The sequence below is a fragment of the Taudactylus pleione genome, unplaced genomic scaffold, assembly GCF_031769625.1.
Source record: "Taudactylus pleione unplaced genomic scaffold, aTauple2 ptg000483l, whole genome shotgun sequence".
NCBI classification, from domain to species: domain Eukaryota; kingdom Metazoa; phylum Chordata; class Amphibia; order Anura; family Myobatrachidae; genus Taudactylus; species Taudactylus pleione.
Window position 1 is genome coordinate 357,135 of NW_028284885.1, and position 17,844 is coordinate 374,978.

General features: G+C 50.1%; 1 protein-coding gene across 1 annotated transcript in view; it reads left to right on the forward strand.

Moving 5' to 3' along the window:
- PARP1 (poly(ADP-ribose) polymerase 1) overlaps positions 1-10,961 on the forward strand; it is an 81,620-nt gene extending 70,659 nt beyond the window's left edge. Inside the window, exons 20-23 of the mRNA XM_088449363.1 lie at positions 82-209; positions 442-503; positions 2,060-2,174; positions 10,333-10,961. Of these exons, the coding sequence (XP_088305489.1) occupies positions 82-209; positions 442-503; positions 2,060-2,174; positions 10,333-10,417 (390 nt within the window). The 3' untranslated portion in view covers positions 10,418-10,961. The remainder of the gene's footprint in view (positions 1-81; positions 210-441; positions 504-2,059; positions 2,175-10,332) is intronic.
- The last annotated feature ends 6,883 nt before the right edge of the window (positions 10,962-17,844 follow it).

Sequence of the window (17,844 nt, forward strand, 5' to 3'; positions counted from 1 at the left end):
ATAATGTTCACAACTGTGACCCCCTCATCTGCGCCCTCGGTGCTGCTGTGATCTAACATTGCCTCTGCTCCTTTGTCACAGACTGGTTACATGTTCGGTAAAGGTATCTATTTTGCTGACATGGTATCTAAAAGTGCAAACTACTGTCACCCAATGCCGGGACAACCCACAGGCCTGATCCTACTGGGAGAAGTCGCTCTTGGAAACATGTAAGTAAGCCTAGATCCCGGGGGAGATTTCCTTCCTGGAATCTAGCCTAAAGTTCAGGGAAAAATTGCAGGTAGCTTTACAAGCACAAGCTCTGTAACTATGTAACTGTAGCTCTGTAACTATGTCATGTGCGAGAGAGGGGATGTCAGGTGTGTGTGTGTGTGTGTGTGTGTGTGTGTATATATGACGGTGTGTTCTAAACTTAATGCATTTACTGTAATTATCTTCCAGGCACGAGTTAAAGGCTGCTGCACACATAACAAAACTACCAAAGGGTAAACACAGCGTAAAAGGTAAGTGCAGCCGTGTGTGATCATCTGTACAGTGTTCCTATAACATGCCTACACGCGTGCGGACGTTTCTTTGTATCCGTACATGCTGACACCGTTTCCAGACACCTAATATGCCCTAAATCGGCTGTCATGTTTCACTAAGCATTGGGACTATTGTTAGTGTGTACTGACAGTGTTTACTATAGAGATCAATGTCCTGTATGGTAACAGGAGCAGTGACATCACTAAGCATTGGGACTATTGTTAGTGTGTGCTGACATAGTGTTTACTATAGAGATCAATGTCCTGTATGGTAACAGGAGCAGTGACATCACTAAGCATTGGGGCTATTGTTAGTGTGTGCTGACAGTGTTACTATAGAGATCAATGTCCTGTATGGTAACAGGAGCAGTGACATCACTAAGCATTGGGGCTATTGTTAGTGTGTGCTGACAGTGTTACTGTAGAGATCAATGTCCTGTATGGTAACGGGAGCAGTGACATCACTAAGCATTGGGACTATTGTTAGTGTGTGCTCATAGTGTTTACTGTAGCGATCAATGTTCTGTATGGTAACAGGAGCAGTGACATCACTAAGCATTGGGACTATTGTTAGTGTGTGCTCATAGTGTTTACTATAGCGATCAATGTTCTGTATGGTAACAGGAGCAGTGACATCACTAAGGTTGGGGTCACCAGTTCGGACTGCTTGCATGTTTCTGCAATGCCACGCCCCCTGGTATGTTATGTTTTTGGGGGAGGGGGTGACTCTTAACGTTGAGAGCTGCCCCCCATCCTCTCCCGGCACAGTGTGGATGACAACACCGCTGGCCGCTCTGCTATTTTAGTGTCACCCCTTCCTAGTGATGCCACTGAGCAGGAGACCATAGCGTGTGAGTGCGCCAAGCATTAAATGCAGCTGCAAGTAATGCAAGGGACATTGCTTACATAGCGACACTTTCATGCTCTCTATGGGGTCTATGTACTGAGCCTTGGATGGACATAAAGTACCAACCAGTCAGCTCCTAACTGCTGTTGCGGGCTATGTTTGAAAAATTACATTTAGAAACTGATCTGTTGGTACTTAATCTCCGTCCACTTTATCTCTCTCCAAGGCTTAAGCTGCCCATCCACTACTAGATGCGGGGGGGACGTCACGATTACGACATCGTACTCGTGCCGTCGTCTCCCTACGGGTCAAGTGCATACACTGAACGTTCAGACGTTCAGTGTATGCAGATCTATTATCCCCGAACATGGCAACCTGACTGCGGTCGTCGGGTTGACCGTCGTGTTCTGGCGATGATAGATGTTACAAACGACCAGCGGGCGCGCGCATCGCTGGTCGTTTTTAACATTTTACTGCCCAATTTGGGGGAGATTACCAAGCGATTGAGCAATAACCACGGTCGTTATCGCTCAATCGCTAGGTTTAATCACCTAGTGGAGGGGCCGCTTTAGAACATAGACCCCTATATTTCCAGAGGAAGCTACATTTCTGCTACTGAACATACATCTGGATGACAGTGGGAAGTCCTGTGTTCTGCTAATGTGCTGTCTGTCTTTTCCTTATGCAGGTTTGGGCAGAACAGCGCCTGACCCTTCTGCAACTGTACAACTTGACGGGGTGGATGTTCCCATGGGGAAAGGCTCTTCCACCAACATTAATGACACCAGTCTACTGTATAACGAGTATCCTTTTCCTTTTGCGTCCCCCACTCCGTACGGTCCCCAATTATGGGTTCTTGTCCTCATGCTCTATGAATTTATTATGAAAAGTGCGTCCAGCTCTGGTTGCTTTTGCAAGTTTCCACTGGTAAATCCTCCCAAGTCACTGCTAATGGCATTATTAGACTTGGCATTGGGTTTTAATAATAAGTTGCTACAAATGGTCCGCAGCAGAGAACATAACAGTACAGACAATGATAGATAATGCCTAATTACACATTGCACAATTATGCAATAATCAATCAACAAGAAAATGTGAACAGAACATAGAACTGCAGATCCAGCGTCTGACAGGACCGTGAGCCTCTGTGATAAGTAGCAGCCGGGTGCCCAGGAGCAGGAGAAGCATTCAGATAGTTTGAAAGTAAAACAAGAGATAAGGGCCCTGGGTGGCACTAAGTGGGCATAAAGATTGAAGGAGAGACATAGGAGTTAGGAGGGCTGAATGAAGAGATGAGTTGGGTGGGCCACCGACCGTAATGAAACTTGGCACATGCACAGTGCGTCTCATACGGTATGCGGATGGTAGATGGACAGTAACTAGAGAGATGCCAGAAGGTAGACAGTGATTAGGTTGACAGGTAAATGGTCGAGTCAAAAAAAAGTTGACGCAGGGATACAGCCTATTATTCCACACCCGACATTATACGCACGCACAGTACAGAAATCCCTTTATCCCCCACACAAGTAGAGAGGGCAAAGCCGGAGGGCAGGGGATGGAGGCGGAAGGAGGAGTTGAAGATAATGCATGGGCGGTGGTGTTTGGATGAATGGGAGGATATGAGAGCCATATTAGTTCTTCTTAGAGAGTGACCATACAGGAGAGGGAGAGATATTTGGAGGGGATGTAGTCAGGAAGCCTGCTTCCCGACAGTGAATGCCCTGCATGGGACTAATGATAGGCGTCTAAAATCTTGAGGAGGGTTAGGTTTAGGGTGTGGAGAGTGGGGGTTAGATTTAGGCATCCCCTGGGGGGAGGTTAGGGATAGGCACCCCTAAGGGAGGGTTAGGGATAATACTTACGCTAGTCGGATCTTCTGCCGGCCTTTCCCGCTTCGGTATTTCATCCGCCGGGCTTAGGTCCGGCAGTATATCGTACCGATTGCACTTGGAGACGTATTTACTATGTTTCTACATCAGGGTCCACAGGGTTGACCTTGGGGTATAGCTGGATCTGGATCCACAGGTACCACGCAGTTAAAGCTTTTGCTGCTCCCAGGATGCACTGGGTCCATCCTCCTCTATACCCCGCCACCGAGCCACAGGCACCTCAGTTTTAGTTGGTGCCCAGACGGAGTCGGGTCACCCTTAGAGCAGGGGCAGCCCCTAAGCTTATATTATTTAAAGAGTTTTACATGCACCAGAAATGAATATAAAGGCCGTCTTTCAGCACCGTGCACACACAGTTGGTGCTTACAAAGCAGATACTTGCTATTGGCAACGTTGATGACTTTGGGGCATATTTATGAACTAGCAGTTCTTCACAGTCGGCAGTTGTGGCCGCCACTTCCTAAATAAATCCCTTCGCCTTTACACCAGTCATAGGTGCCTCTGAGCCGCTCCCAAGCTCTCCCCTGCTGTTATTGTCAGATGAGTTTGTGTTGGCTTTATAACGCTTGGTTTAGAATTGTTCATGAGAATGCAGCCCCTCTGGACCTGTTTCACCCATTAATGTGAAGCCGGTCCAGACACCACCCGCATGTATTAAAAAAAAACTTTCTACTTCAGGGTCCATAGGGTATCCACAGGATACCTTGGGGTATAGGTGTGACGTCAGTCGCAGGGCACCAAAGAGTTAAGCTTTCAGCCTCCCAGGATGCACTAGGTCCCCCTCCTATACCCCGCCCCCGGGCCAAGGCACCTCAGTTTAGTTTGGTGCACCTGTCGGAGTGGGGGCTAGAAGAGCCCCTGAAGCTTTCTTCGGTGCAGCTGTGGCTGCACATCTGGATGTACAGCATGGACAGTCAGTCCTGACGTCCATGCTGTCTTCCCTACACCCCCGCCGGTACCAGAACGCCAGTACCGATCCGGGGATGCTGGTGAGCATCTGGGGTCACAGCTAGCGGTGACCCCAGATGTTGCGGACCATGGCCGGATCCAAGGGGGACAAAGGTAAGCAGCGGGGTCCCGCGGTGGGTCCCCGCTGGTCACATGGTCCTAAGTCCCCAGGCAGGGGGCTCCCTGGGGACTGGCTGCAGCGTGGAGCCAGGTACTGAACCTGCGCTTTCCACTACCCCCTGGGACAGCGGACCGCAGCAGAGCGGTAACGCTGCTGCGTCCCAGGGGTTAAATGCATGCCAGGGGAGCGCGCCTGCCCTGTCTCACAGCCGGCGCCTCCCCCGCTGCACACAGCCCTCTCTGCACTGTGCTGACTGGTCCTGTGTCAGCGCTCCTCCCCCAGGCCAGCTTCTCTCTGCTCCTCGGCGGCCATCTTCTCTGCAACGCATGGTGAACGCTGCTGGAAGCCTGGAAGGAAGCATCGTGGTCTGGGTCCCCCCGCATACCTCTCCTCCGCTGTGGCTCAGGTCTGTGTATGCAGCGCTGTGTCCTACCAGGCCCTGTGTCTGTGTAGTTGAGTGATCAGCGCTGTTAGTGATTGTTATTTCTCTGCATTGTATGTGACTGTGCTAGCGCTGCTGCCTGTAACTTTATCTTCTCAAAACTGTCAGCTTTATTACTGTCCCTGTTCTTTCTGCTAAAGCCCTTGCAGTGCGGTGCTGCAGGGTGGTCTCTCGCCTATTTAATACTTAATTGGTGAGAGAGGTCACATACGTGGTGCCATCATGTCTGAAAGTGATTTTCCCCTCCGGCTACAGTGTACCACGTGCAAAGTACCGTTAGCGGAGGGGGAGGGTAGCGCGGAGGGCCTTTGCCGGCAGTGTTTGTCCATGGCGCGGCCTATTACGGTTACAGCACCGGTACAGGAGCCGCCCTGGGCTTGTTTCGCTCAGGCGTTAACAGCTTTAGTGGGCCAGTTAGCTCCACAGCCCGCGTTTACTCCGATGGGTTTGTCCCAGCAGTCTGTGGTGTCGTCACCCATGCAGGGGTTCCCACGACAATTGGTGGTACCCCACAGTCTCCCTATTTCCCCGCTCCCGGGTTCTCAAGAGCCAGCGTGGGTTAACTCCCTGACGAGTTCTGTACAGCACTTGTCGGATGTGTTGCAAGGGGAGTCTGTGATGCGGCCTCATAAAAGGCCGGTGGCGTCTCTGTCCGCTCCTTATGAGGATGACGAAGGGACGTCTGATGATGGGGAGATTCTGGATCCTTACGATCAGGAACCTCTCCATACTAAGGACGCTGATGCTAAGTCCAAAGTATATATTCCTGGACTTATTCGGGCGGTCCGCACAGCCTTGGTGATTGAGGACGAAGTTCCCCCAGCGGCTAAATCTAAGTATGCCTTTTTCGAAGATGTGAAGGGCGATGCCACAGTCTTTCCTCTTTCGGGTCAGTTGGTGGACCATTTAGAGGAGGCGTGGAAACAACCTGGCAAAAGATACCAGCCGCAGAGACGCCTGGCGGTGGCTTATCCGTTCGCGGATAATTATTTTGCTAAGTGGGAATCCCCTCCACAGGTGGATTCTCACGTGACCCGTCTTGTCCGTAGTGCCACATTGCCGATGCCATCCATGTCCTCCCTTAAGGATGCTACGGACCGCAATGTAGAAATCTGCCTGAAGTCCGCTTATTCCCTTGCAGGGGTGGCAGCACGGCCGGCTATGGCCATTTGCTCGGTTGCCAGAGCGATGGAGCGCTGGGCGGATTCATTAGAGGCTTCTTTTGAATCCGACTGTCCGGCCGAACAGGCGGAGTTGATTGGCAATCTCCGTGATTCGGCCACCTACATCAACGAGGCGGCTCTAGACATTAGTACTCTGGTGTCTAGAATTTCTTCAGCAGCGGTAGCTGCTCGTCGCACCTTGTGGCTGCGATCCTGGAAGGCAGACGCCGATTCCAAGAAAGGACTGGAAGCGTTGCCGTTTACCGGAGAAGTTCTCTTCGGTCCGGATCTGGATAATATTGTGGCCACGCTGGCGGCAGCCAAATCTCCTTGTCTCCCGTCGGCCGTTAGCTCCTTCTGGTTCTGGACCATCGTCCTTTCGGTCATCTAGGGCCCAGGGCAGGCCCAAACCACAGTCGTTTCCTAGATGACAAGCCTGCGGCCTGACGGTCCGGGCCTCCCTTTGGGGGATCCCAGGGTGGGAGGCCGCCTGCTGCAGTTCTCCCGGTGTTGGTCGTTCACTACGACAGACACTTGGGTTCTGGAGGTGGTTTCCCACGGGTACGCCCTCTCCTTCCGGCACAGACCCCCGGCTCGATTCTTCACCACGGGTCTACCATCAGACCGGAACAAGGCTACGGAGCTGCGGAAGGTATTGCACACTATGCTCCAGGCTGGAGTTATAGTGCCTGTTCCATTCTCCCAGAGGGGCCAGGGTTTCTATTCAAATCTATTTTTGGTACAGAAACCCAATGGGTCATATCGTCCGATTCTCAACCTCAAAGCACTCAACAAGTCTTTGCGGGTCCCGAAGTTTCGGATGGAGACCCTACGGTCCATCATTCTGGCGCTGGAACCTGGGGACTACATGGTGTCATTGGACATACAGGACGCTTACCTGCATGTCCCTATTCTTTTGCGCCATCAAGAGTTCCTTCGGTTTGCAATCCGCAGCGACCACTTCCAGTTTCGGGCGTTACCTTTTGGCCTGGCGACAGCACCACGTGTTTTCACCAAGGTGATGGCGGTCATGGCGGCTTCTCTGCGGCTGCAAGGAGTCCGCATGTTGCCGTACTTGGACGACCTGTTATTGGTGGCAGGATCTCCAGAGCTCCTGTTACACCACTTGCACCTGACCATTGCACTGCTGCAACGGCACGGCTGGCTAATCAACTGGCAGAAGTCCACTCTAATCCCGTCTCGGAGGATTCTGCATCTTGGAGCCTTATTGGACTCGGGACAGCAAAGGATCTTCGTGACGGAGGACAAGATCTCTGCTTTACAGTCAAGGGTGCGCAGTTGTCTGCACAGCCGCCGGGTGTCCTTACACTTGGCGATGAGGTTACTGGGCTCCATGGTGTCGGTGTTCGACATGGTGGAATACGCCCAGTTTCACTCCAGACCTCTGCAGCACCTGATCCTGTCCAAGTGGAACGGGCTGCCTCAGTCTCTGAAGTTCCAGACGATTGTGCTCACCCCGGAGGTTCGCCTGTCCCTTGCGTGGTGGTTAAAGACGACCCACCTCAACAAGGGACGTCCGTTCTGGGTTCCAAATTGGGTCCTGTTGACAACGGACGCCAGTCTTCGGGGCTGGGGAGCAGTTTCGGGTCCACACTTGTTCCAGGGCAGGTGGACGCCGACAGAAGCGGAGCTTCCAATAAATATCTTGGAACTCCGTGCGGTCTTCAATGCTCTCCTGCAGGCACAGCGGTTTCTCCAGGGTCACCCGGTGCAGGTCCAGTCGGACAACGCTACCACCGTGGCCTACATAAACAGGCAAGGAGGAACTCGCAGTCGGGTGGCTCTCGTAGAGGTCTCTCGGATCCTGGTTTGGGCGGAGCGCAATCTTCCGGCCATATCAGCGGTCTTCATCCCGGGAGTGCTAAATTGGGAGGCGGACTTTCTAAGTCGCCAGGACGTTCATCCAGGGGAATGGTCCCTGCACCCGGTCGTTTTTCAACTACTGGTGGACAGGTGGGGTCTTCCAGAAATCGACCTCATGGCGTCCCGGCACAACAACAAGTTGCCGGTGTACGGGTCTCGCACAAGAGACGAAGGGGCGTCTCTGGTGGATGCTCTGTCCGTCCGGTGGACGTTCCGGTTCCCATACCTGTTCCCTCCGGTCTCCCTTCTTCCACGGGTAATCCGGAAATTCAAACAGGAAGGAGGGACGCTCCTGTTGATAGCTCCCGCGTGGCCCAGACGGCACTGGTTATCAGACCTTCAGGGTCTGTCCGTGGACAGTCCTCTGCGGTTGCCGCTACGACCGGACCTTCTGTCTCAGGGTCCATGCCTTCACCCGGACCTGACTCGGCTGTCTTTGACGGCGTGGCTGTTGAGACGGCCATGCTGAGGTCCCGGGGGTTTTCCAGCTCTGTGGTGCGTACCATGTTACGAGCTCGGAAACCGTCTTCCGCGAGGATATACCATCGCGTGTGGCATACGTTCTTCCAGTGGTGTCGACCCAGAGGTTATGCACCGCTGGAGTTTCGTCTGTCTCGGATTCTCGCCTTCCTGCAAGCGGGACTAGATCATGGGCTTCGCCTTGCTTCTTTGAAGGTACAGGTTTCGGCCCTATCTGTCTGGTTTCACCGTAGGATTGCTACAATCCCGGATGTGCGCACCTTTATGCAAGGTGTTCTCCGTATTCAGCCGCCCTTTGTTCCACCTGTGGCGCCTTGGGATTTGGCTGTGGTCCTGAGGGCTCTCCAAGGACCGCCGTTTGAACCACTGGGCTCAGTGGATCTTAAATGGCTAACAGCTAAGACTGTTTTCCTTCTGGCCATTGCTTCGGCCAGACGTGTTTCTGAGTTAGGGGCTCTTTCTTGTAGACCCCCTTTCTTGGTTTTTCATGGGAACAGGGCAGTGCTCCGCACTCGGCCCGAGTTTCTTCCCAAAGTTGTTTCCCAGTTTCATGTTAACGAGGAAATAGTTGTTCCGGCCTTTAACTCACCGGGTCTTTCCGTGGGTGAGGCCTCTTTGGATGTTGTGCGGGCCTTAAGGACTTATGTTGACCGCACTTCTTCGTTTAGGAAGTCGGACGCTTTGTTTGTCCTCTATGGCTTCCGTAAAAAGGGTTGGCCTGCTTCAAAGCAAACTTTGGCAGCCTGGATCCGTATGGCTTTTTCTGAAGCTTATCTTCATGAAGGCCTACCGGTCCCTCCTTCTCTGAAGGCTCATTCCACTAGGTCTGTGGGTCCTTCGTGGGCAGCTCGACGTGGTGCCTCGGCAGTTCAGATCTGCAAGGCTGCTACGTGGTCTTCTGTCCATACCTTCGTGAGGTATTACAGGTTTGACACCTTCGCCTCTCAGGATGCTTCCTTCGGGCGGCGGATTCTCCTTTCTGCACAGGAGCGTCCCCACCCTTAAAGGATACTGCTTTGGGACATCCCCAAGGTATCCTGTGGATACCCTATGGACCCTGAAGTAGAAAATATGAGATATGGTAAGAACTTACCCTTGTTATCTCTATTTCTACGAAGTCCATAGGGTTCCACAGGACTCCCGCCCTGTCGCACCTGTGCTGCAGATGGGCTTTGCTCTGGTCACCGGTTTTCCGTCTCCCTCTGGTGAGAATGTGATTCTTGTATGTGTCCAGATCTTTGTTCTCTCACTTCCTTCTCCTCCTCCGGCCTATGGCTTGGTAACTAACTGAGGTGCCTTGGCTCGGGGGCGGGGTATAGGAGGGGGACCTAGTGCATCCTGGGAGGCTGAAAGCTTAACTCTTTGGTGCCCTGCGACTGACGTCACACCTATACCCCAAGGTATCCTGTGGAACCCTATGGACTTCGTAGAAATAGAGATAACAAGGGTAAGTTCTTACCATATCTCATATTTTTGCTGAAGGAGGAGAGTTACTCACCTCTCCGGCGAATCACTCTCTCCTTCCTTCGTTATATGACCAGCGCTTGCAGTGAGCATGCGCCAGTCAAAAACTCCCAGCGGCGCCCACAGCTATTTGGAAAAGAAAAAACACTTTATTTATTGTATGCGCAATCCCTGCCTGTCAGGTCTGACCGCCAGGGACAGTGCTGTGGTGCGGTATCGATAGCTGCGTTTGTCGGAACTGACCGTTCATACATTGCCTCCCCGTTTCGGCGCTCTATCTAGGGATAGCGTTCCCTGCCATTCTGATCACTTCCCTGCATTACTACATAACGTGCGCAGTTACCGATTTTACCCCTAATGCCCCTTCATGCATTAACCCCTTGGTTCCTAGTGGATGAATAGGCTGCAGTCATGTGAATTGTGGTCCAGTCCACAGAAAAGCTGCCATCACTGTGTGAAGTGACCTGTACACTGGTTATAAACGGGTTCAGTTGTCTAGTACAGGCTGATGGGGTTTCGTATTGCTGTCAGAATCTTGTTTGTTTTTCACCTTAACGCCTCTCTCTTCAGATATATTGTCTATGACATCGCCCAGGTCAATCTGAAATATCTCCTGAAGCTAAATTTCAATTACAAAGGTGGACTTCTGTGGTGATCAACCCCTGCCTCGCATACAGCAACTTTACCTGTAGATATATAAACCTTGAAAACTGACCTAATGGCCGCTATCGGCAACCTAACTACTTTCCGAGAACTTCCACGGTGAACACACAAGAACTTTGCTTTGTTCCTTCACTGGCCAGAGGGGGTCAGTAGTGATATGCACTATAATACATTGCTAACCCCACCAATTGTTTGGCAACAAGTGTGCAAAATGTATCCTTGTATGCAGCTGAGGATGTAGAGAAGCTTCCTATAACTAGCTGGTAGGCCACCCCCCCCCACCACGAGCCCCCAGCTGCAGAAGCACCACTTGCTATTCATGTACATTTGCTGGATTCTGAAATTGTGCATCATGCTAGATTAAAAAAAAAATAAATGTATGGAACAATAAGAATCAGAACAGCAGATTTGGTCATATTAGCATTTTTGGGGAAGATGTATCACCTACTTTGTTAGAACCGTTCTTCCATTTCTTTCAGAAGTGTTTAAAAGTTTTTTTTCTTTATTTTAAGGTAAAAAAAAATAAATAAAAACATTCGAACAAAAGCGATTTCTTACCCGTTACTTTTATGTACAGATGGATGAATTGCTTCCGTTTTGATGTTTAATTTTTTGGGGCTTGTTTGTTTTATAGCAATGGTTCCTGGTGTTTTGCTGGTCCTTAAAATATTTCCGTATTGTTCCCATTGAAAGAATCTGAAGAGGGCAATGCTGCTATGAATTAATTTCACTATAGAGTAGTTTACCGCGGGCATCTTTATGTTCATTATGCAGTTTGTAAGTTATATTTCGGTTCAATCTCTGCCTGAAATGAACATTGCAAAGATTTTATCAACTATAAATCAGGTCATTTTATTTTAGGGATGGGCATCGACGGTTTAATCATCAATTGTTTTTAACCACAGGGGCTAAGACCATGGAAGATTCAGGTTACCTTTACCAAACACACTGAGGGACATTCAACATGCGGCCCTCCATATAGGTGATTATGTCCTCTTCAGGAACAAAAATATGTCCCAAATGTCTCATTAGAACAATGATCTATTCAGTCCATAAGTCCTATGCTGCAATGCAGAAGGGCCACACGACTTGCCCTTCAGTGTGCACACTCCAGACGATTTTATTAGTGTTGGGAGTGTGGTGTAGATGTGATCACAGAAATGCACGCAGGCCTCCTAAAGGGGATGGGAATAATAATTATTCCTTATTTAGATGCTCTATTGTTCCAAGCAAATTCAGAGGTTGCGCTTCAGGTGAACCTTTTTTAAGGGCACTAGACCTCTTACAGTGCCACGGCTGGGTTATCAATTGGAAAAAATTTAAGTTGCTCCCCAGTTGTCAGAAGGAATTTTTGGGCCTCAGGTTCAATACAGAATTGTTTTTCTACCAAAAGATAATCAGACATTATCATCTCACGCCAATTGGCTCAAGCTGGGATCCACCCCCTCAAAAAAATGGGGTTCCCCCTCTCCAAGGCACCCCAGGACTGGACTGATAGCCCAGGGGTATCCCCGGCAATCCTGTGCAACGGAGAACCACAAGTACCAGCATGCAGGGCACTAAGGGCCCGCTGGTACCTCCTAGTTCACATACAAAAGATATTTATTCTTCAGGGTCCACAGGAACTACCGTGGGGGATATGTAGTTGGAGCGATCCAATGCACCAAACCGCTACAGCTTTTGGCGCTCCCAGCATGCACTGGTCCTCCCTATATACCTCGGCCACGGGCATTCAGTTTTTTGTTGGGTACGCGGCAAGACCAGTTGCACCTGTTATACAGCGGGACTGCCTAGGCAGTCCCAAGCTCTTTTATTTTATGATTAACCTTAGTTTTTGAACTTCAGAGTCGATCGGTACCAGGCGCCGATAATGACGCATGTACCGCGACTCCTACTGATGCCGAAACACCATTACCGCTATATGTCTTGAGGTTTTCGGCAGGCCTCAGCATGGCTTAGCAGCGGCTTTTGCTGAGGTCCGGACTGCAGTTGGATCACTGAGATGTCGGGTAAGCGATTCCTCACGAGGAATCGTGCGCTGCAGTCCTGGCCTTCGGTGTAGAGACGCATTGGAGGTGGCTGCGGGTGAAGGCCTCGTGTAACGTCCTCACTAAGACGGCTGGGATCATATCGCCTGTCGCCGGGGATGGGTGGTAAGACGCACTAGAGACACACTAGTCAACGTCTTACTACTGTGAGGTCAGCGTACCCGGCCGTCAAAATCGCAGCCGAGGGGAGATAGGCGGTCCCCCGGGCACTCCTCCCCCAGACGCAAACGTCATTGTAGGGATTCCCCTCGTTTGGTTACTATATCTGACCACCTCGTGTATGAGACACTCGCAGTAAGCGTTTGTGTGTGTGTACTGCTGAAGCTGTTGGTCTCGGAGGTTTTGGTCGGTCTCTCTGTATACCTCTCCCTTGGGTCAGGTATATAGCACTCTACATCCTACCATTACCCCTCTGGGGCTGGCTAGTTTATTCAGAGTCCATTTGCAATAGCAATTGTACGTATTTATGCATTGTATGTGACTGTATGATAGCTGCTGTATTTACATGGCCTGTTATTTTCCAACTGTCAGTTATAGCTATCACTGTGTTTCTCCTAAATCCCTCTGCAGAGGTGCATGGGGAGTTTCATTGATAGAGGTCACATTGCATTTATACTGTACACCTTATACCATTTACACATTTGTCATGTCTAAAGGTGAGAAGGATGAACCGTCAGTGCTGAGAACATGTAAGTCCTGTTTTGCAGGCCTGTCTGAGCAGGATGTTATACAGGATGGATTGTGTAGTAACTGTTGTAAACAGCTACCTGGGCTATCCTGTACACCTGCACCAGCACTAGAGCCACCCTGGGTGGCCATTTTGCCTCAGGCTTTGTCATACCTAGTGGACAAGGCTGCAGAAGCACGAGCTCCTACTTACCACATGCTAGGGGTGTTGACAGCATGTGCATCCTATGTATATGCCCCCCATGAATTCCTGTTGGGTTAATGCTACTGCTCACTCTAGTCAGAGTATGCTGCCGTCTATGGCCTCTCAGCAGGCAGATAGACCTGTAGCGGTAAAACAGGGGCATAAGAGAGGTTCTCGTCAGTCGTTGCCTCAAGAGTCTGACTCTGATACTCACAGTTCTGGATCTTACTCAGTGGAGGAAGACCATCAGTCCCTTGTGGATGTCCCCTCTCTGGTGAGAGTGGTTAGAGCTGTCCTCAGTAGAGAGGAAGAGGTGGTTTCACTGACATCTAAGACTCCGGTCTTTAGATGTCAGAAGGTGGCTAAGGATTGTTTCCCTCAGTCAGAGCAACTGACGAATCTCATGTCTGAGGTATGGGGCACTCCTAGTATGCATTTCCATGCTATGAGGAATACAACCTCTCGATACCCATTTGCACTTGGTGAGTGAAGTTCCCCCGACGATAGAGGCTCATGTGACAAGATTGATCAGGAGCGCTACGTTACCCATTCCTGCAGCATCCTCTAGATAGAAAACTTGACTATTATTTGAAATCAATGTTTTCATTATCTGGAGCTATTACCAGACCAGCTATGGCTACTATGCCTGATGCAACCCGAGAACAACAGTCTCCGTCAGATGCGAGAAGCAGCTGTGTATATGGGGGAAGCGGTGATTGACGTAGGTATGTTGGCTTCGAGGGTCTTGCCAAACTCAGTTGCAGCCCGAAGATCCCTTTGGCTAAAGACCCGGAAGGTGGATGCAGGGTCCAAAAAGGCCCTCTAATCCTTTCCTTTTGCGGGGAAGGTACTGTTTGGACCAGAGCTGGATCACATATTGACTACTTTGGCAACACCGAAGTCTGCTGAATTGCCATTCACAACTACCTCTAAATTTAGGCAGTCCTTTCGCCTACAGGGTAGGGCATAGAAACAGTCTTCCTCCAGACAGTCATTCCCACAGGAAGACGCAGCCCAAGAAATCTTGGTCAACTAAACATCCTGCTTGCAGGCCAGACGGTAAGCCTAGTGTCTGATAGAGTGGGCCTCCCCATGGAGGATATCGGGGTTGGAGGCCGACTTCTACATTTCGCCTAGGCCTAGCATCAGACGACTGCGGATGCCTGGGTTCGAGATCTGGTCTCATGGTTACGTCATCAAGTCCTAAGGCACCCCCCTCAGCGGTTTGTTGGTACAACCCTGCCCTTTGGATCCGGTCAGAGCTTCGGCCTACTGGGAGTCTATTGGGGCCCTCCTGAAGTCAGGAGTCATAGTTCCCGTCCCTGTGATGCAACAGAGAAGGGGTTATTTTTATTTTGATTCAAAAACCAAATGGGTCGCATCACCCTATATTGAATCTGAAATCTCTCAACAGAGATACATCAAGGTGCCCAAATTCCGTATGGAAACCCTGTGGTCAATTATGCTGGCGATGGAGCCTGGAGATTTCATGGTATCCCTGGACATACAGGATGCATATCTGCATGTGCAAATTGTACAATTCCACCAAGGCTTTCTGTGGCTCTACCCTGCGGTCTACCACAGGCCCTCTGGTATTTACCAAGATAATGGCAGTAGTGACTGCTCGTTTGACGACAAGGAGTCAGGATACTGCCATATTTGGACGATCTAATATTAACACAATCTCAGGAGATGTTACATAGTCATATGCAGATGACTATTGTCTGCTTACAAAAGAACGGCTGGGTAATCAATTGGAAAAAGTAGTCTTTCTCCAACTCAGCAGATGGTGCACTTGGGGGCGTTGCTGGACTCTCTGGGACAGAGGATTCTTCTACCAGAAGACAAGATTGTGGCACTACATTTAAACAAGGGTCGTCCACTATGGGTACCGGAACGGGTACTTCTCACCACGGATGCAGGTCTGCGAAGATAGGGAGCAGTGGCCGGTCACCGCACCTTTCAAGGAAGGTGGACGGTTCAGGAAAGTCACCTAGCAATAAATATCTTGGAGCTTCATGCAGTGCAGAAAGTGCTCATACTGGTACAGGACCTACAGGGCAGGCCTGTCCAGGTTCAGTCCAACAACGCAACAAGTAGCCTACATCAATCATCAGGGAGGCACACGAAGTCTGGCTGCCATGAAGGAAGTGGCGGAAATTCTGCTGTGGCAGAATGCCATCTTCCAGCAATATTCATCCCAGGAGTTCTCAACTGGGAAGCGGACTTCCTAAGTCACCAGGACATACACGCTGGAGAATGGACTCTCCGTTCGGACGTCTTTCAACTCCTGGTGGACAAGTGGGTATTACTGGACGTAGACCTCATGGCGTCACATCCACAAGGTCCCCAAGTAAGGGTCCAGAACGAGGGACCCCTCAGCCACCTTCGTGGACACTCTGGCGGTTGAGGTGGGACTTCATGTTGGTATACCTGTTTCCTCCAATCTCCCTCCTCCCAAGAGTCGTTAGAAAGTTCAAGCAGGAAGGCGGCAGGCTAATACTAATAGCCCCTACCTGGCCCAGGAGGCATTGGTTCTCCGATCTAACATGTCTATTCATAGACAGTCCACTTCCACTGCTTCTACGGCCGGATCTGCTAGTGCAGGGTCCCTGCCTATATCAGGATTTACCTCTGCTGGCTTTGCCGGCATGGCTCTTGAGTCTTCCGTCTTAAAGGCCAAGGGTTTTTCTGCCTCTGTGATCCAGACGATGCTGAAGGCATGGAAGCCTGCTTCCACCCGCATCTATCACAGAATTTGGCATTCTTATTTTCTTTGACGCTCTCACAGAAATATAATCTAAAAGTTTTCAAGGTCTCTAGAGTACTTGCTTTTCTTCAGGCTGGATTAGACTTAGGACTTCGTCTGGCAACCTTGAGAGTCCAGGTTTCTGCATTGTCAGTTTGGTTCCATTGCAGAATTGCCCCTCTGCTGGATGTTAGAACATTCTTACAAGGGGTTCTTCGGCTGCAACCTCCATTTCTCCCTGCGGTGGCACTGTGGGATTAATCCTTGGTTCTCAGGACACTGTAAGCTCCTCTCTTTGAACCCTGGGATACAGTGAACTTGCGATGGCTGACAGCGAAGACACTTTTTCTACGCGCTATTTCTTCATCTCGCAGAGTGGCAACACTGTCATGTTGCTCTCCATATTTGATTTTTCATAAAAATAGAGCTGTCCGCTGTACTAAGGCGGGTTACCATCCAAAGATGGTTTCCCGTTTCATATAAATGTGGAAATTGTAGTCACGACCTTTCAGTCTTCAGACCTGTCTACAGGTGAAGCTTCCCTGGATGTGGTTCGAGCCCTTCGTATTTACGTGGATCGTATCAAATCCATCGGGAAATCAGAATTGCTCTTTGTGTTATATGGGTTTCACAAACGAGGCTGGCCAATGAACAAACAAACTTTGGCTCGCTGGCTGCGTACGATTATTTCTCGGGTCTATACACAGGCTGGTCTCCCTGTCCCAAACAAGGTGACAGCACATTCCACTCGATCTGTGGTACCATCGTGGGCAGTTAGACATGGTGCCTTGGCTGAACAGCTGTGCAAAGCAGCCACTTAGTCTTCCGTCAATACTTTTATCAAATTCTATGCATTTGATACTTTTGGTTCCCAGGATGCTTCCTTTGGGCGGCGGATTCTCCTCTATGCAGGAGCTTCCCAACCCTTAAGGGAACTGCTTTAGGACGTCCCCAAGGTAGTTCCTGTGGACCCTAAAGAAGAAAATCAGTTATGGTATAACATAACTTTTTGTTAACTTTTTCTTCGAGGTCCACAGGGCACCCACCCTGACCCACCTGGCCTCAGTTGGGATCCGTTCTTTGGCCTTTTTGGATCACTGATTCCCTCTTTGTATGTTGAGTGTTTCTTGTGTACATTGTACTTCATTCTCCACTATCTGTCTCTTTCCGTTAGACTTATTTACAAACTGAATGTCTGTGGCTGAGGGTGGGGAATATAGGGAGGAGGACCAGTGCATGCTGGGAGCCATAAAGCTGTAGCTGTTTAGTGCATTGGATCGCTCCAACTGCATACCCCCCCCCCCCCCCCAAAGTAGTTCCTGTGGACCCTATGGACCTCGAAGAAAAATAGTTAATAAAGGTATGTTATACCATAACTCTTATTATTAAAGTAAACACAGGACAAAGACCGTGAAAGTACAACTTTATTACGCATATACTCCTACAATCCCTGTAGCCATTCAGTCCTCTTCTCCATGTAGGCATCCACATAACCTGTAAAAGAAAAAAAACATACCTTCCCCTTGGTTCCGGTCCTCCTCTGTCCATGTAGGCATCCATGTCTTCAGAAAGAAACAGACTGAGAAACCCCGAGCCACGGACATAAGTACCTTCCTCTAAGGACAGTACTTACCGAGTGACGGCTCAACCGCTGCATATCACATAGAAATGAATAGACTCGAACTGAGAGAGGTGAGCGGTTCACACCAGTGACTTCAGTGGTGGGATCCGTTAGATAGGTTACCTATCTT